Source organism: Pogona vitticeps, chromosome 4 (assembly GCF_051106095.1).
Source record: "Pogona vitticeps strain Pit_001003342236 chromosome 4, PviZW2.1, whole genome shotgun sequence".
Lineage (NCBI taxonomy): Eukaryota > Metazoa > Chordata > Lepidosauria > Squamata > Agamidae > Pogona > Pogona vitticeps.
Window position 1 is genome coordinate 120,211,065 of NC_135786.1, and position 20,522 is coordinate 120,231,586.

The 20,522-nt window shown below is 40.1% G+C and overlaps 1 protein-coding gene across 3 annotated transcripts in view; it reads right to left on the reverse strand.

Annotated features, from left to right (window-relative positions):
* The window catches only part of PAPPA2 (pappalysin 2), a 435,383-nt gene that overhangs the window by 67,995 nt on the left and 346,866 nt on the right, over window positions 1-20,522 (reverse strand). For 2 of the 3 annotated variants that reach the window (XM_072998203.2, XM_072998204.2), the window contains exons 17-19: window positions 17,216-17,384; window positions 16,424-16,556; window positions 11,500-11,609 (exon numbers count right to left, since the gene is read on the reverse strand). In XM_072998203.2, the coding sequence (XP_072854304.2) occupies window positions 11,500-11,609; window positions 16,424-16,556; window positions 17,216-17,384 (412 nt within the window). Of the gene's footprint in view, window positions 1-11,499; window positions 11,610-15,585; window positions 15,755-16,423; window positions 16,557-17,215; window positions 17,385-20,522 lie in introns of those variants that run through there. The other variant, XM_072998205.2, reaches the window with a different exon arrangement.

Below are 20,522 nucleotides of genomic sequence, written 5' to 3' on the forward strand. Positions count from 1 at the left end.
AACTTTTAATTTATTAAATTTCTATTATTTTAATATCAGGAATTCACTATTCCCTGAATGCATATTAATCAGACAGATTCCAAAATGCTTTTCTATATAGATTCCTTGTGTGAATGATTCCACATGCAATCTTGCTTTTGAGATACAGTTTGGATTCCGGACAGATTGATCACCTGCATTTTTTTTCCTTGAAAAATCTTGGCTTCCAAACCTCATAGTTATGAAGACACATTTGAAATGTGTTGACAATGGCTATAGTGAGAGTGACCATGTCCTTCTAGAATTCTTGATTTCAAAGGAAACAAAAGTACAGTGTAGCCACACACTTCTGCTGGATTTTTAAAAAAGCCAATTTTAATCATCACGGAACAAAGATAAGTAAGGTCCCATGGCAGGAGATCCTAACAAGAAGATGAGTCCAAGAAGGGTGGGGGCTTCTAAAAAATAAATTCTAAAAGCACAACTACAAACCATTCTGACAAGAAAAAAAGGGAGGAGGTGGCAAAAAAGGCCAGTGTGGCTACACAAAAAGTTCAGGGAGGACCTAAAACTCAAAAAAGACATGTACAGGAAGTGGAAAGAAGGCCAGGCCACCAAGGATTACAGACAAGTAGCAAGGAAATGCAGGGATGGCTTTAGGAGGGCAAAAGCTGAGAAAGAGCTGAGGTTAGCTAGAGACAATAAAAACAATAAAAAGCAATATTCAGGTATGTGAGTAGCAAAAGAAAAGCAAAAGACATAGTGACACAGTTCCACAATGGAGATGATAACAGTGCACAAAGAAAAGGCTGAGGTGCTCAATTCCTATTTTAGTTCTGTCTTTTCCCATAAGACAGAACATGAACTTCCAAACAAATTGGAAGTGCAAGTGGGTAAGGTAGTCAAGGAATACCTTATCACCTTCAACGAATTCAGATCTCCAGGGCCAGATGAACTGCATCCGAGAGTACTGAAGGAACTGGCTGAAGAACTCTCAGAACAGCTATCCATTATTTTCTTGAAATCATGGGAAATGGGCGAGGTGTCAAAGGATTGGAGGAGGGCCAATGTTGTCCCTATCTTCAAAAAGGGCAAAAAAGAGGAACCTGGGAACTACAGGCCACTCAGACTGACATCAATCCCAGGCAATATTCTGGAACAGATCGTAAAGCGGTCATTGTGTAAGCACCTAGAAAACAAGGCAGTAATAACTAGAAGCCAACTAGAACAAATTCTGCCAAACTAATTTGATCTCCTTTTTTGATCAGATCACCTCCCTGATAGACAGAGGGCATGCCGTAGACGTAGCATATCTTGACTTCAGCAAAGCTTTTGACAAAGTGCCCCATGAGATCCTGATTAGCAAGCTAACTAGGTGTGGGCTGGATAAATCAAGTGTCAGGTAAATACACAATTGGCTACAGAATTGTACTCAGAGGGTGATGATTAGTGGGTCCTTCTCTCACTGGGAGGAGGTAACAAGTGGGGTACCCCAAGGCTCATTCCTGGGCCCAGCGCTCTTCAATATTTTTATTAATGACTTGGATGAGGGAGTGCAGGGAATGCTTGTCAGATTTGCAGATGATGCAAAATTGGGCAGAATAGCTAATACCCTAGAAGACAGAAACAAAATTCAAAATGACCTTGATAGGATGGAGCACTGGGCCGAAAACACCAAAATGAAAGTCAACAGGGATAAGTGCAAAGTACTGCACCACAGAGAAAGAAACCAATTGCACAGTTACAAGATGGGAGATACCTGGCTCAGCAAAACTACAAGTGAGAAGGATCTTGAAATTGTTGTAGATCACAAGCTAAATATGAGCCAATAGTGTGATGTGGTAACAAAAAAAGGCAAATGCTATTTTAGGCAGCATTAATAGCAGTATAACCTTGAGAAAGAAGGCTGAGGGGTGATATGACAGCACTTTTCAAATATTTGAAAGACTATCATACAGAGGAGGGGCAAGATCTGTTCTCAATCATCCCAGAGTGCAGGACACGCAACAATGGGCTCAAGTTAGAGCAAGCCAGATTTCGGTTGAATATCAGGAAAAACTTCCCAACTGTTAGAGCAGTACAGCAGTGGAACCAGTTACCCTGGGAGTTGATAAGTGTTCCAACACCGGGGGCATTCAAGAAAAACTTGGATAATCACCTAGCAGATATGCTTTGATTGCATTCCTGCATTGAGCAGGGGATTGGATTTGATGGCCTTGTAGGCCCCTTCCAACTTCAGTTTTCTTTGATTCTATGATAGTATGAACAGCTTTTGCAATTGCCATGTCTATAGATCCTTGCATGAGAGTTTCCAGACAATCATTTCCTCACACTCTGTCACTTCCTTTTACATGCTCATCTGCTTACATCCCAACACTAACATTCAAAATTTTCAAAAATCCCTGGGCCCAGGGCCAAACATGAACATTTATCAAATTGACACAAAAAACTAATCTTATATCCACATATGTTTATGATTTTCCAAATGTTTTCTGAGCATATAATTTAGACTTTTTGGAATGGAATTTGGATTTCCTTGGAGAAGCAGCATAATTAATTCAGTCAGCAGAAAGTTTTTGATCTAGTTACAGTGAGATGAAACCTTATAGCTATGCTACATGCCACATGTTTCCTATCCTGTGCATGTGGTGCACACTTAATATATATCTTGTCATGTCTGCCAACTACAAAAGGAAATTTTACTGTATGTACAAATGATGAAACTTACATTCATGCATCAATCACTATAAATAAACTATTTATTTATAAATTCCAAACACTATTTACATGGAATCATAGAGTCACAGAATAATGAAGTTGGAAGGGGTCTATTAAGCCATCGGGTTCAATCTCCTGCTCAAGTTAGGAATCCAAATCAAGTTACAGTGGTGCCTCGCACAACGAGTGCCTCACACAACGATAAATTCACACAACGATGGCTTTTTCTGAAAAATTTGCCGGCTCACACAACGATGTTTCCTATGGGGAATTTTCGCACAACGATGTCTCTTTTCACTCATTTAAAAGTGCCTTAAACTGTTTGAAACCTGTTTTAAATGCTTGGCATCGATAGTCCAGCTTGTGAAACGTAAGCAAACTTAATTTGGTGTTGTTCTGAGGCGTCGTTAATTTTTGGTGAATTTGTTTATTCTCCGTTGAAAGTCCAATGGCTTTCAATGGAGAATAAAAAATTCACCAAAAATTAACGAAGACTCAGAACAACAACAAATTAAGTTTGCATAGGTTTCAGGAGGTGGGCTAACGATTGCAAGCATTTAAAACAGGTTTCAAACAGTTTAAGACACTTTTACAGGAGCGAAAAGGGACTTCGCAAACCCATTCAAATGCATTGAGTCGGCTTCAATGCATTTCAATTGGGGAACCGCGTTTCCTTCAACGATGTTTCCTATGCCGATTTTCACTTAAGGACGGCAATCCGTTCCAATTGGAACGGATTAACCGGTTTTCAATGCATTCCTATGGGAAATGGTGTTTCACAGAATGATGTTTTCACAGAACGGTGTTTTTTTTGGAACCAATTAACATCGTTGTGCGAGGCACCACTGTATATTTTACAGATGGTTGTCTTATTTTTCTTTTGCATGCCCCCAGCACTGGAGTTCTTACCATCTCCTGAGGTAATTCATTCCATTGTTGTACTATTCTATCAGTTAAGAAGTTTTTCCTAATATTCAAATGAAATCTGGCTTCCTGTAATCTGAGCCTATTGTTATATCCTACACTCAGTGATGATTGAGAACAGATCCTGCCCCCCCCATGTATGACTATCTTTCACGTATTTGGAAAGTGCTATCATATCCCGTCTCAGTCTTCTTTTCTCAAGGCTAAATACACCCATTTAAAAAAATATTTCTTCATAGAGCTTGATTTCTGCTCCCTTGATCATCTTTATTTCCCTCCTCCAAACCTGCTCCAGTGTGTCAGCATGCCCCTTGAAGTGTGATGGAGAGAATTGGATAGTTTCCCTGCTGAAGAGAGGGAAACTAGTACTTCATGGGATTTGGCAACTACAGTGGTGCCTCGCATATCGAGGTTAATCCGTTCCTGATTAACCTTCGCTATGGGAAAACATCGCTATACGGATCAAAAAAACCATTGGAATGCATTAAACATTGTTTAATGCGTTCCAAATGGGCCCAAAACTCACCGTTCTGCGATGTTTCCCCATGTTCCGGTGGCCATTTTGGGTGTTCCGGTGGCCATTTTGGGTGGTTCTGGTGGCCATTTTGGGTGTTCCGGCGGCCATTTTGGGTGGTTCCGGTGGCTATTTTGGGTGTTCCGGAGGCCATTTTGGGTGTTCTGGCAGCCATTTTGGGTGTTCCAGCCACCGCTGAACAGCTGTTCCCCCTCGCTATGCGAAGAAACATCGGCATGCGATCGCATTAGCGATTGCAAAATCTGCATCAGTATGCAGATTCATCGTTAAACGGTGCACTCGTTATGCGAGGCACCACTGTATACTTCTGTTAATGCAGCTTGAAATAGCATTTGACCTTTTTTTTTGTAGCCACATCACACTGTTGGCTTCTATTCAGCTTTTGATCTGGAATAATTCCAAGATCCTTCTCACTCGTAGTCATACTGAGCCAAGTATTTCCTATCTTGCAACTGTGCATTTGTTTCTATTTTCCCCTAAGTGTAGAATTGTGTGCTTATCCCTGCTAAATGAAATTATGTTGCTTTCTGTCACACTGAGCTGAAGTAGGAATTGAACACTTTTGCCTTTTCTTTGTGCTCAAGCCTGTCAAGATATTTTTGAATTTTGTTCCCGTCTTCCAAGGTATTAGCTATTCCACCCAATTTTGTGTCATCCAAAAATTGGGCATGTATTCCCTGCACTCCCTGATCCAAATCATTAATAAAAATGTTGAAGAAGCTACTGATAAGCACTTTCTGAGTACAATCCTGTAACCAACTGTAGATTCACCCAATAGTTACTCTATCTAGCCCACACTTTGTTAGCTTGTTAATCAGAATATCATGGGGTACTATGTCAAAGGCTTTACTGAAGTCAAGATGCTTTCCAACCATCTACCAGGGAGGCTACCTGATTTAAAAAAATGAGATAAGATTAGTCTGGCAGGATTTGTTCTTGACAAATCCATGTTGGTTTCCACTGATTACTGCATTGTTTTCAAGGTGCTTGCAGAGTGACTACTTTAAAATCTGCTGCAATATTTTCCCTGGGACTGATGTCAAGCTGATGGGTCTATAGTTCTTCAGTTCCTCCTTTATGTTCTTTTTTGAAGATAGGGATAATATTAGCCCTCCTTCAATTATTTCAAAATTCACTCATCCTCCATGATTTCAAGATAATAATAAACAGTGGTTCTGAGTTTTCTTCAACTAGTTCCTTAAGCATCCTTGGATACAGTACCTATGGCCCTGGGGATCTGAACTCATTCTAAGCAGTAAGGTATTCCTTGACTATTTGTTTATCAATCTCAGGCTGCAATCCTATCCCCTCCCTTTGTACTTCACATTTGCCTGGAGGATCATAAACTGAGTTTTGGGAGAAAACTAAGCTAAAACAAAAATTGAGCAGGAAATATAGTAGAAATGGGAGACTTCAATTATCTGAATATTTGTTGGGAGACAAATATGGACCTTCCAAAAATCTCCTGTCTTGCATGGCTGATAATTTTCTCCTACCAAAAGTAGAGGAAGAAACCAGAGTAGTACCTATCCCAGATTTCCTCCTAACCAGTACAGAGAACTTGGTGGAAGAAGTGGCAGCAAGAGGAACTCTGGAGAAAAGAGACCCTGTTCTATTTGAGTTTATGATTTAAAAACAAAAACAAAAAACCTTAAAAGCAGAATGTAGCTGCATGTATAAACTGGAATTTAGGAAAGCCCATTTTAATAAACTCAGAACAATGATAGATAAGGTTCCATGGCAGGAAATCCTAACAGGAAAAGGAGTCCAAGAAGGATGGGACTTTCAGAAAAGGAAATTCTAAAGGCACAATTACAAACAGGTCTAACAAGAAGAAAAGGTGGGAGACCTTTGGCTTCCAATGTGGCTTCATGAAAAGTTCAGAGAGGACCTGAAAACAAAGACACACATAGGAAGTTGAAGAAAGGTTAGGCTACAAAGGAAGGATACAGATAGGTAGCAAAGAATTGGAAGGAAGGCATTAGGAAAACAAAAGGAATTAACCAAAGTTAACAAGAAAAAGAATTCTTCAAATAAGTTTGTAGCAAAAGACAAAGAAAAGAAATAGTAATTCAGCTGTGGGGATGGAAAAATGGTAACAGATGACAAAGAAAAGGCATAAGTGCCCAATTCTTAACTTCAGCTTGGTCTGACAGAAAAGAAGAGCATGAGATTTTGTAAGTGCAAAGTGCTAGGGAAAAAAGCTAAAATGCAAGGTGGGGGGGTACTTGGCTCAGTAATACTACGAGTGAAAAGATCTTAGAAATTGTTGTAGATCACAAGCTGAATATGAGCCAAAAAAGCAATGTGGCAGAAAAAAGAAGTACAGTCTCTAAATTCATACTATTTCCCCTCTATTCAGCATTGCTTGTTCATGGGAATGCTAAAGTTCAATGTCACAATGTTGTGACTAAACCAAAATATTAGAAATATATAAACAGAGATTTCTATTATGTTTATGGAACATCTCCCAAGGGATACAGAGAAATGTTTTTGCAAACAGGGGAGAAATCTCTGCTGGAAATTGGATGAGAATTATCTTAATATAATGTGAATTATTTACTATGCTTGGTATGCTCAAATTGTTTTAAATAATAATATTTATTGCAATAGCAATTCTTAAGTGACTGTATAAGAGTTTTGTCTAATTGATAGCTTTTTGCTAAGAATATAGCTTTTTACTACAGGCAAATAGTTTTTTCATGTATCCTTTGAATTACTAAACTTAAGTTTTCTGTTGTTTAAACAGAAGTTCATACTTTATTTATTGTGTAAATTTTCTTATTTACACAGAAGAAATACCATCTACATATATGAACTAGAAAGTTTTATATTAGAGAACTGTGATTTTTGCAATATAATGTATTATATATTATTTATATATATATATATATATATATATATATATATATATATATATATATATATATATATATATATATATATATATATATATATATATATATATATATATATATATATATATATATATATATATATAATATGTATTATATATATTCCAAGTATATTTTACATTTTAAGCTCTTAATTAATTGCTTGCTTACTTACTAAATAAATCTTTTAAAAAAGAAAAAGATTATTTTTTACAATTTGGAAGAAAAATTGCAAGAATTTCTCAACCATCTCAACAGCATCCACCCAAATATACATTTCACCATGGAAAAAGAAATAGAGGGCCAACTCCCGTTCTTAGATGTCATGGTCCTACACAAAACTGACCTCCAACTGGGACACAAGGTCTACAGAAAACCCACACACCTATACAAAAACTCCAACCACCACCCACAGCAAAAAAGAGGCATAATCAAAACACTGGTAGACCGTGCAAATCAGAACTGTGAAGCTCAGTTTCTCAGCACTGAACTCAACCATCTGAATTGGGCCCTACAGGCAAATGGCTACTCCAAAAATGAAATCACAAGAGCTAAGAAACCAAGAAAACAACACCAAACTGAAGAAGAAAAACAGCCACCCACAAATAAAGTATTTCTGCCATACATCAAAGGGGTCCCGGACTGCATGGGGAAACTTTTGAAAAAACACAACCTACAAACAGTATTGAAGCCCACCACAAAAATACAACAAATGTTATGGTCAGAAAAGGACAGAAGGGACCCCCTCACCACTGCAGGAGTATACCGGATACCTTGCAGTTGTGGCCAGGTATATATAGGAACCACAAAACGAAGCATCCACACCAGAATCAAAGAACATGAGAGATGCTGCAGACTAAAATAACCAGAAAAATCTGCAGTAGCTGAACATGCCCTAAAACAAACTGGACATGAAATTCTATTTCAAAATGCCGAAATACTGGACAACACCAGCAATCATTACGTCAGACTGCACAGGGAAGCCATTGAAATCCACAAGCACCAGCAGAACTTCAACAAAAAAGAGGAAAGTTTGAAACTCAACAAAACTTGGCTCCCAGCTCTCAAAAATACAGCGTGCAAAAGGTCAATGAATTCTACCCAGCCACAAGGACCGGGGATCACTACACACAAGAGACGACCTAATGACACCCATCAACCACAGTGACAGATAATCTCTCCTTCTTATCACAACAATACAACCACAACAAGACACACTAATCACCCATCTACAGAAAAAGACAAAAGCCCATCTCACAGCCACAAATACTATACTCCACTCCCAAGCCAAGTACACCAGAGCACAGAGTACTGTCCTCTGAAGATGCCGGCCACAGAGACTGGCAAAATGTTAGGAAGAACAAACTTCAGAACATGGCCAAAGAGCCTGAAAAACCCACAACAAGCATTAGATCCTGACCGTGAAAGCCTTCACGAGTACATTTATTTTTGAACCTTTAAGTCAAAATACCAAAGGACATCCAGGAATGAAGAAGTAGTTAAATATAAACAAGGTACAATATCTTCTGAGACCACAATCAGTTTCATCGTCAGATGTGTATAAGTCACAAATGTACAAGTCACTCATAAGGAATCTACAGAGGACATAATAGAGGCCCTGTGAGGACATTCAGATATTCCTACATGGAATATGACACATTTTACTTTTGTAAATATGCTGTTTCCACCCAGAGTGCCTCCACATCGGAAGGGGACTTGATGCATCCCACAAAGAATCTGCAATGGGATAATGCCAACTGAAAGCCTTTTTCTGCTCCACAATTATCACACACATAATGCGCACATGCTAGAGTGTGGTCATGGAATCTCATCCTTCCCTGCTGAAAGAGATCCTGTAATCTGATGATTCAACCTGACACAGGGTACAGTTCAACAGCATTAAACTCTTAATACAGTGGTGCCCCACATTACGACGACCCCGCTTGATGACAAAATCTCTTGATGACGACTTTTTTACATTTGCTATAGTGATCACAAAACGATGGTTCCAATGGGACTTTTTCGCTGTACGATGATCAGATCCCTGCTTTGGGAACCGATTGTTCCCTAGACAATGATTAAAAACAGCTGATCAGCGGTTGGCAAAATGGCTCCCCGCTGTTTTGCTGACCTCCTCTCTTCCCCCCCGCCCCTCCGCTTCCATCTTGTGGGCAGAGCTGCCAGAGAGGTAGAGGAGGCAACACGTTTGGCTGTGAGCGAGCGGCGGGGCTTGCTTTGGGCTCGGCTGAAGGAACTTGCTTTGGAAAGTGGATGGTGCGTGTGCACACTAGCGAGCAAGCACAAGAGGAGGGGAGGGGAGTGAGCACATCAGCTGAAGAATGCGAGCGCGGGAGAGCAAGCGAGCGATGAGAGAGTGAGCCATGGCCAGGAGTTCTGTGACTGACTGACTGACAATAGGAAATAGCGAGTGCTTCAGAGTCAGGAGAGGAAGGCCGCCGCCAAGCCCAAGCTCAGCCGCCTCAGCCATCGTTTCCTCCTCCTCCTCCTCCTCCTCACCACACCCAGCTGGCAGCCCAGGCCCCACTTGCTTGCTTGCTTCCTTGCTCGCTTGCTGGCTCGGCGCCCCTCCTTCGCCAAGGCCGACTTGCAGGGAATGTGAGAGAAGGCAGCCGTGCCAGGAGGCAGAGGAGGAGGCAGCAACAGCGGTGGTGGTGGCAGCAGAGGCCTCTCTCACCGGGCAGCACCCGTGTCTTTGGGGCGGGAGGGTGGTGGCAGGAGAGGGGGCCAGCGGAAGCTTGCATGGAACCAAAGGGAGGCTCCGCTTGATGCCGCGGCCGCCGGCGCCGTTGCCCTGCATTGGGGGGGAGGCCTTGAGTTTGCAAGTAGGGATATGTCCTCAGCACCAACCACTCCTCCATCAGTGGATAAAGTAGATGGATGTTCTCGGACGTCCATCAGAAAAGCCAGGCAGAAGAGGTCACAAAGTTCCTCCCAGTTTCGGTCTCATCTATAGAGGAACCTGAGTGGTTCCTAAAGAAACTTCAGCAGTGCTGTGTCATTTTTGACATGCTTTCAGATGTTAAAATGAAAGAATACAAGCGCTCAACTCTTAATGAACTTGTATTGCTGACCTATTTTTGCAAGACAGGGATCGCAAAATGGCCACCCTATGGAAGATCTTCACAGGACGATCAGGTATTTCCCCCATTGGAATCATTGACCGGTTTTCAATGCATTCCATTAGGGTTTTTTTTCCGCATGATGATGATTTTGCTGTACAGCGATTTTGCTGGAACGGATTATTGTCGTCATGTGGGGCATCACTGTAATCCCCATACAGTTGTCAGGAGGAGCAGGGCAATCTTGGATGGAAACTCTGGCTTTTAACAGGACTGTCCCCCTTCGCTGTGTCTTCAAGAGCCTTGCATTTCACTTACAGAAATATTATCATAACAGACTCCATTTAGAGTAAAAAAGAGGCTGTAAGATTTGAGGTATGGTAGCTGTTTCAATAGGAGCAAACTAGAATGACGGTTTCTAAGTTTACCATTACCAAGAAACTGGAAATCACAGCCAGAGACTCAAACCCAAAATTAGCTTGGAAGGAACTATAGCTGAATATCATAGGCAATCTAGAGATGCTTCCAGACCAGTACTTTCTGCCTTTTGACATGCAGGAAACTGAAATACTGCCAACATTCAACTTCCTTCTTGAAAAAAGTTACTCCAGGCAGGCAGCATTGGAAGCTGTTAATCCTAAGTATTAATTTATTTTTATTTTATTTTTTGCAAACTGTCTGCAGTTCTTAATGGCTCCCAGTTTCTACTACCCACTGCAGCCCTGATGTCATTTTTTAAACTCCATCCCATAACATATTGCGTTATGGAACAAACATATAGAACAAATGAATATACAAACTGAGCATTCAAGGGAGGTCAGTGATTACTTTTGCTGGTCACATAGGTTGTCCCAGATAATTAAAGGGCTCATAATAAAAGGTTCAGTGTAGAACTTACTGAATCTCTCATTATGAGTCCTGAAAAAAAATTACAAAGAGAGGCAATTTAGATCATGGTGGAGCTTTTCACAAAAATGCCTCCATTTTTTTTCAGAAGTAATTCATTGAGTTTATTTTCAAATAACTGCAGTTAGAAGGACTGCAGATTTAATTAGAAATCCAGCTGCATTAGCTGACATGATGGGTGCTCATCACTGTCTGAATGGAATATACTGAATCTCTTATACACCAAAAAACCCAGAGACTGCTTTCTAAACAACCTCCTTTTTTGCATGTCCCTTCCTTGTCATTTCTTTCTAGCTTTCCTCTTTCCCTGCTCCATTCTTACTATACCTCTCCTCACCTAAACTGGACTGATGGGAAACTACATGAGATAATTCAATATCCAAAACCTTGTGTCAACACTTTCCATTGCCTAAGAGTTCAATGCATGACATTTCAATCTGGGCAATTCCCTCCTTCCTTTCACCTGAACTCGGGTAGGATCCAGTCTGTGGTCCATGGTATCAGCAGTGACATTTTCAGGCAGTGTCACAGGATCTCTTGGAAGAATTAGACAAGAGGGTATGCATGTGGCACCTAAAGAAAAAAAGAAAAAAGAAAAAAAGCAGCAGATAGGCTTAATCCACTTGAAATCCACCAAGGTTTTTGGGCACCATGGAACAAGGCCCATCATGCTGCTTGCAACTGGAGCATTTAAAAGTCCACCATAGAGATCTTGCCTGTGAAATGACATCTTACAGAGTTGTTGCCAGTTGTGCATAAACACCATGCTCATAGAAAAGTGGTACATTCTAAACCATGCGACTACAGAAAAAGGATTAAAAACCATCATAGCTTTTTTTGCTATAATTTTCACAAAATATCATCCAGGAGATCGTGCCAGCTATCCCTTCCACAGCATCAACTGCAGGCAGCCCACATTCTCTAAACTCTTGGCTATCTCTTTTTTTCCTCCTATTTCTTTTATTTTTGTTTATTTTATTTTCTTACCATTACTCTCAAGAAACAAACATTTAAGCAAAAAGATCTGCAAAGGAAACCTTAAAGCCAAAGATGCCACTTGGCACAACTTGTATAGAAATCATTTTTAAAAACATTCAGTAGAAATGGCAACAAGAGGATCTATAAATTGAACTAATGCCACAGGTTGTGTAAATACACAGGATGGGAATCCTAAGCAAAATGCTGATGAATGAGGTTGGAATTTGAACTTCAGTTTTATTAGATTTATATACATATGACTGGATTTCTTACAGAACAATACAGAACAAGCTAGCCAAAATTAAGCTGTTTTAGGTCTTATTATTCTCAGAGGGAAAGAGTTAAGCATATGCTTAATTTTTCTACTGAAATTAGTTGGACTGCAAACATTTCATTTTGAATAGATTGTAGCTGTCAGTTGCTTGCTATATCCTTGACAGTGCATATATTAATGCCTCACATTTCAGCAGGAACCCTTTGCAATTCCCGTTGTGCACAAACCACAGAAAGCAACGGCTAACCATAATTATTGCCCTTCTGTCCAGAAAATTCCTTTAAAGATCACACAAAGTCAGCTTTGCAATGTTTTGCAATGTTTAAAGGTATGATATCTTATATTTCAAATATTGTTTAAAGTGTAAACAAGATATTAGGCTAACTAGGCATTTGCTGCTTTGCACTTAAACCTGTGGGCCAGCCACATTTGCCAGGTTTGAGCTTCAAAATGAACATCAATGGCTTGTGAAGATGGGCCCCACAACCAGAGGAGACCTTTACAAGCATCCATGTTCTTCAGTCTGGTGAAGACATCAACCCTGAGAAACACTAGTGGACCTTCTCTCTATCTTTGCCCATCCCCAATCCTAACCACCATTACCAGTCTATTGACCAGTATTTTCACTCCCTGCATCTAAAGAGCAGATTTTGATGCACAAAAGCTCACACAGAAATAAATCTCTTAAAGTGCTGCAGTATTGCTTCCCCCGTTTCTACATCCTTCATTTTTGCCATCTACAAACTTACTTCTTCCTTTGACAGAACCAATAAGGTTCCCCCTTGACATTTAGTCCAATCATGTCCAACTCTAGGGAGCGGTGCTCATCCCCGTTTCCAAGCGATAGTGCCAGTGTTTGTCTGTAGACAGTTTCTGTGGTCACATGGCCAGCATGACTAGACACGGAACGCTGTTTCCTTCCAACCGTGGTGGTACCTATTTATCTACTCGCATTTTACATGCTTTCAAACTGCTAGGTTGGGAGGAGCTGGGACAAGCGATGGGCGCTCACTCCATCTCATGGATTTGATCTTATGACTGCAGCACAGAGGCGTCTGCGGTTTAACCCGCAACACCACCATGTCCCTTGACAGAAACAATATTTACTGTGCAAAAAAAGTGCTATTAGAGTGCAAATGAACATAATTTCATTCAACCACTTTTGAGATTTGCCTCCTTGTTTCTCTGGTTAGTCTTTTTCCTGCAAATCACTAACTCTCATCCTGTTCTATCCTATTAGATTCTTAGAAAATAAAAATGGGAGAACCCCATATATTCCCCCTAAGGCTTTTTAAAAAAACGAATTGATGGGACATACATGCAATTAATAACTTATACGATCTGTCGTACTGATCTCTATATTCTTTCTACGTATGGAGGCAGAAAGCCTGCGATGCAACTCAAGGCTGCCAAGTGTGCACCAGTCTTCAGGAAGAAATTCAGGGAGATACTGTACAGGATGATCCTGTAATTTTCCTCACCAGCTGCCTCTCACCAGAGGAAAATACAGGTATGTGGTGGTGTCCCTTTTAAAGATAGTGTTACCAACTGGGATACATGAGCAGGGCTATTTGTATGCTGTCATTCTTAGGCAGTACAGGAGATATGGTTGCAGAATTCAATTTTCTGAGGACAGAAAAAAAAGGTTATGCATGGCCCATCCTTGTCATGAATTTGATTATGAAAATAGAATAGAATTGTATTTCATAGGATTTATTTCAGAGCTGCAACGAAAAAGCTAGAAATCTGCTTGTGTCCAGGTGCTAATTAGAGAAAAAAAGTACAAGGTCAGTTCTTCTCCAGCTAAAGAAAAAAAAAGTTAAGAAGAGCAAGCTGACCTTATCTTATCTCAACTCCTCGATGGACAAGGACATAACTTCTTAATTTAAGGAAGATGGAAGAGAAGGAGGAGGAGAAGGACGGAGAAGATATGGAAGGGAGTGAGACGACACCGAGCGAAATGCAGCCGACAGAACTTTAATCAAAAGGATTGCGTAAGAATGCTTATTTAAGATCTAGTTAGACATTTTATTGTTTTCATTTTATAGAGGAAATGTCTGGTGGCTAAGGCTGGGGGTTATTTTATAAATGACGTTAAACTAATCTTGTTGAAATGGTATCTTTTGTAATAAAATATAAAAAGACAAATTGTCTGTAAGCTGTCTCCTTGTATAGACCAAGCTACTATAGTAAATTGGATATGTTTAAACTAAGATTGTTTTGATCTAGCCAAATTACCACGCTACCAAATGAGGGTCCTAAAGTAAATAAAGAGGAAGAGCAGACCTTCCATATTGTTTATTTAAAATCGAGACAGACTTGGGTGAAGGAGTGTGAAGTCGCCTAGAGCAAAATTACCGGACCCGATTTTGCTGGCATTAGGGACTAATCATTCTGAATCCCTCTCTGTTTCGTGTAAAGGCAGTTCTTAGGAACGCTTTTACCTGTTTTTTCTATTGAAAGAGATAAACTACGAAGATTCACAGCACACCGTTGACATTTCTGTAGTCACTGCTTGTTTGTGGCAATGCTCCACAGGTTTCAGTGACAGCAAAAAACAAAGGAAAAAGAACTGAAACATATGGGAGATGTGACCAAGGCATAATTCATGTTTAAGAAATCACATTTCAGAGGAGGTCTTGAAGACTAATCACAAAAGGAAACAAACTAATTTGCAGGTTACATAAGTTATAAGAAAAGCAAGCTCTTGCCTTGCACTCAGATTCTTTCAGCAGCTAAGGTAGCTTCTAATCACTGGCTATCTGCAATTTTGATTGTACTTCAAAATCCTCTTTTTAAACACAAGATAGGTTTGTAGCCTTTATGTTCAAAACATATGATTGGAAGTGTGGACTTGCTGAAGTTTCCAAAGCCAGACAATTTGATGAACACAACTGATGTTATTCAACAAGAGGTTTCAGTACACTGTGTAGCTCCTTGTCCTTCACCAATGTCAAACAAAATCATAACAAATAATACAAAACTCTGCAAAAGGCTGAAATACCACTACATGAAATTTGCAAATATGCCAAAGATTAATATTAAGTATGGAATTCAACTTTTCTTGATACACACTTGGAATTGTCTTGGCAAAATATTTCTCTTTGAAAAGCAGCCCTAAACCTTTTTAATTTTTCATATGCTGAGAAATAGAATTGTTCCTGCTCCCCTTCTAATGCTCCGGTGTGTCCTTTTCTCAGATTTACATTGTCTTTTAACACTCCTCCTTTCAACATCAGTTCCCTTTCCAAAAATGTATCTCCTTCCTTCTTGCACTTTTCATTCTTCCAGGTATCCAGAGAAAACAGGAGCCCCAAATAGTCCCAAATGTTCTTCAGTCTTTTGCCTGTTTAAGATGCCTAGCTCCAAGCCATTTATACCTGTTTTTTCTATTGAAAGAGATAAACTACGAAGATTCACAGCACACCGTTGACATTTCTGTAGTCACTGCTTGTTTGTGGCAATGCTCCACAGGTTTCAGTGACAGCAAAAAACAAAGGAAAAAGAAACATTAAAATCAGGAATGGGTAACATTGGGCCCAGGAGCCATAATCAACCCTGGTTATTGTAACTCCCCAGGATCCCCATCCCAACTCCCAATTTTTTGTGTATTTGTTCAAACCCCTTTGTGCTTTCTAGAGGGTGGAGGAAGAAATTATGCCTTTTCTGAGGGCCTCAGTCCCTTGGGACTCTGCCTTATTTCATTTTTCAATTTTTAAAATATATTTTGGCCCCTGGGATGCAAGAGCACTATGCAGTTAAAAAGAATTTTTATTTAAACCAAATTTTCTGATATCAAAAACTCATGCTAATAACGTTTACAGTATATAATCACAGTTCTAAAATGTAAATAATGAAAATAATATGTGCTAACTAGGGTGTCTAGCTCCAAATCTACCCCCATACCTGGGAAGGCTGTCCTGAAGTTGTCAGCAAATCCAAAAAATGACCCTTGGTCCTGTTAATATCATGCACATTTAATTTAAATAATCATTGCTGACTCATCAACTCCGTTCTAAAATTTTGGAGAAAACAGCAAACTCAGTTGAGAGGGGAGAGCCTTTTCCTAAGTATCAGAACAAGGTAAGGAGGAGGAACAAAAGGAGAGGGGATGATCAGAAATTGAAATTCTTACCAATTCCATAACCTTGCTCACACTTGTACTCCACTGAGTTATGTTCTTGGGGTGGTAAACATTCCCCTTGCAGTTCTTCACACAATTTAAACTCCTCTGACCACAAACCATCTTTAGTGCAAAGTACAGGGAACTAAAGCATAAAAGAGAACATTTTAGGAAAAGCAAGAGGTCAAAGGCCAGATCCACCAGAGGCAAAGCCATCCCACATTCAGTTCTAAAGTACAGATTTCAATAAATCGACCCCAACATTTTCCTGTGATTTTCGAGGTGTCTGTATATTGACTGGTTTTAGCGGGTATGGGGGATGAAATACTCTGCACTAATTTAAAATCTTGAAATGGGAGGAAAAACTCCCTGTTATTAGAACTGCTAGCTAACCAATTTTCAGCCTTTTTTGTAAGAGGAATACAACCATCTCTGCATGGGTACTTATCTTTTTGTATTCTACATTTTCCAGTTCATACTCTGGTCCAAACTTTATTTCTCATTAGTAATTAGTTACAGAACCAAAGACAATAAGTAATCTAAATAAATGAATGAGTAGCACAGTAATGTGTTTTTAATATATTATGATGTTAGAGAGGAGAAGTAAAATAAAGTGTATTTCTCCCCTTCCCATTACTGCAGAGGCACAGTGTATGATAAAATAAAACCAAGGCAAGTGCAGATAGCCAAAACATTGCAGAATTGAAGTACAAATTCTAAGATACGTCTGGATCCTCCCTCCCACAGAAATCTGAGAGGCTATCAGTTATTTGGAAATGGGCCATATGACCAAGTGCTCCTTACCTTCTTATTCTGTGGGCCGCAACTAAGAACACACTGGCTGTCAAACTCAAATCCATTGGTGCAATTGTACATTCCCTCAAACACTGGTGGGGGTGGCTTACACACCACAGGAACACAGCTGCCTTCTTCCCAGAAGCCACTTTCAAGACATTGAATGCTTAACAGCTTACTGGATAGTGGGAAAAGATGAAAAAACAATAACTGATTACTTGGATGCAAACCTACTTAAAGAAGACCTCCAAGGGATGAAGAAATAATTGTCATAATGAAGAGCATTTTGTAAGAGCAGCCATGGTGCAATCCTGTCCTACATAGTAGAGAATTTTCCAGGCACCCAGAGATTCTAGCTGCTTCTGGCTTTCGGGCAGCACAAGGACTATTTACTGCTAAAACTATCTTCTCTCAGAGACTCCTGTCTAGACAAGAACTCACTTCAGGAAGATGGGTTGCCATGGGCTGGCTCAGTTACTACTCCAGCTCAGGACGATCAGTTCCTGGCTCACTCTTCAATTGTTCTGGAGGGTCTACCTGGCCATGATTATTCCCAGATGAGACTATCTCACTGCATTTATTTAAAACAATTTTATCCCACCTTTCTGTAAGCATGGATCTGTTGCTCAGGGCACAACTCCCTGTACACACCTTCTTCATATTTTCAATTAATAAACTATTCCATAACACAAATGATGGGATGTGTGTGGAAGTACCCTAGTGCTGAGGAGCATTTTCCTCCTGAGGCTCCAGCTGCATTTTGCAGGAGGACAACTGTTGTCAGTCCAGTAGCACCAATTAATGAACTAATATGGTTACTAAATTACACAGAAACAAAGTGCACATAATTTTATGAACTTTAGTCCAGGTACATGACTGCACTTTTAAAATACCCATCATAACACAGTAACAGGATAAGGACAGAATTGCAGGATAAATGAATGAGGCTGTATCCCAGAAGTGAGAAAAAGAGAATGAGAAAGATGAGACAGCAATGAACCATGAGTGGCTGCTTAGCGATGCTTCAGGATTTGGAAAGAAAAGTGGTGGGGGAAGAGGCAGTAGTATTAACCATGGACTCAAGCATAAAAATCTAAGCTTCTACCTTGCTTTTTGGGGGCCAAGACACAATTGCTGCCTCAGAGAATATGATCACCATGTACATGCTTCAGCCATCTCCTATATTTTCAGATGCATTTGCTCATCACTCATGAATGGGTCGTCTTGCATTAGTAGCATTGTACATTGTTGCTCAGTTCCTTCAAGCTGAGTGATCAGTGGCTGTATTTGGAAGTGACTAAGACTCACACACATCCATAGCATCTTCCTCCTTCTTTTTGCTCTTTTTGACTGCCTCCTCTAGAGTCACACATTGCTGCCCCTATATCTCAGTGAACGTAGACAGCCAATAACTTCCCTACCCTTCCTGCCTCTCTACTTTATCGAGTTCACAAGCCAGTTTACAAGCAGCTACATTTGGAGAAGACCAGGAAGGGGCATGAAAGTTCTCTCTGGCCTATGTTGTATACTTAAGCTTGTTAGAATGCAGCTTACATTTGATAGCATGGATCACAGAATTTGGATTAATTTTTTTACCTGTATTTCCAACAAAAGACCTATAATGATGACACTGCAGAAAAGGGCAATAAAAAGCCACATTTGAAGCAATAGGTATTGCTGCCCCCTAGAAAACCAGCAAAACTAGACTCATTCATTTATAATAATCTTAGAACTGCAGAGCTGGAAGGGACCCTATGGATCACTGAGTCCAGCCCCTGTCAGGGAGGCACAGCAGGAAATCAAACTCCTAACCTCGGGCTACACTACCAGCTACCTAAACCACTGAGCTATCAGGCAGTTAAAAGTAGTAATTTTAAAAAAAAGCAGAATTAGGCAAAGTACCTGTGACGTTCCTCTTTCACATCACAATGGTCAGGACACTCTCTCATTCACACTTTATTTACGCTGCCACCAACCACTCCTTCATAAGACTCTTCAGACAAATGTATGATTTTAAAATAAAAACTTAAGTTTATTGATAATAACAAAAGGAATGGTAAATCACTATAATAATTAAAATAAAAAGGCAATCAGTAATAATAAAGTATCCCCTCATACACACTATCACTCAGACCTTAACTCTTCATAACTCTTGACTAACTAAAAACTGTCTCACATCATTCAGTCCCCCCCTTATATACACAGCTCCACCTCCTGGAGTCCCACCTCCTGCTCTGCTATAGGCAGATGGGTTCCAGCATAACCATGATAGGCAGGTGACGTCATCGCAGCCATCACAGTACCATAAAAGTCTGCAAGGTTACTGACCTGCTTGAGTTTTGTGCTCCTGCAGTTATCGTATTTTGACATGAAAACTATTGCCCTTCGTAGCCTTCCCTTTAATGCCCCCTCCTCTGATCAAATCTGCCTGAAAACATTACTGTTCTCCTTTCTTGATCATACTAAGCTGTCATGAGTGACAAAACCAGGCTGGATTCCATGGAATTTTTTGCTTGGGGACTCCTCAGACCTACTCTGTTTTGCAAGTATTAGCAAATGAACAAAAAATCCCTTGAGTTCTTTGTGGGCCAGATGGTCTAAAAAATAAAGTAGAGTATATTTAGAAATTCAATGTGGTGAAATGTTTTAGCCAAAAGATCTACAATAAAACTAAGGTCCTAAATGGAAAATGTAGGTTTGATTATTTACTGTTGGTGTGCACACATCAGATTACACTGAGATGGGAGAAAATGGTTAACCCCCATTTCTGAAAACACCATTTGATTGTAGTCCAGGGATCAGCCTTTCATGCTTATTATGTATGGCAGCCAAATGGAACCTTCGTCTTTGAAAGCACTAAAGTGGAACAAGGGCAAAGAACTTTAGAGGGGTTGGTGGCTGAATTCCCTGCCTCATTTTTTCTCATGAACTGATAACTTCAATATGCCAGGTGAACTCCTTCAAATACTGCCATATCTGGGGAACTGGGTTTGGTTCACATAGGAGCTCCTCAGCAGAACAAAGGAAATTTCCTGACTGAGGTGCTAACTGCTGAAAAAGTCCCAAAAAATCTGGCTAGCACAGCTAGTGGTAAGGGCTTCTGGGAGTTTCAGTCCAAGATCATCTGTGGACCCAAGGTTGGGACCCACTGTTCCAAAGCCTACACACCCAGAGCTTTTTCATCCTCCCGCCTACTATATGTGCCCTTCCTCACCTGAAACCTGACCTCTCAACTGCAAAGTCACCAGGAAGAAATATGACTAGCAAGGAGGCAGGAAGGTTTTGCAGATGCACAGACTGATCACTTGAAGAAACA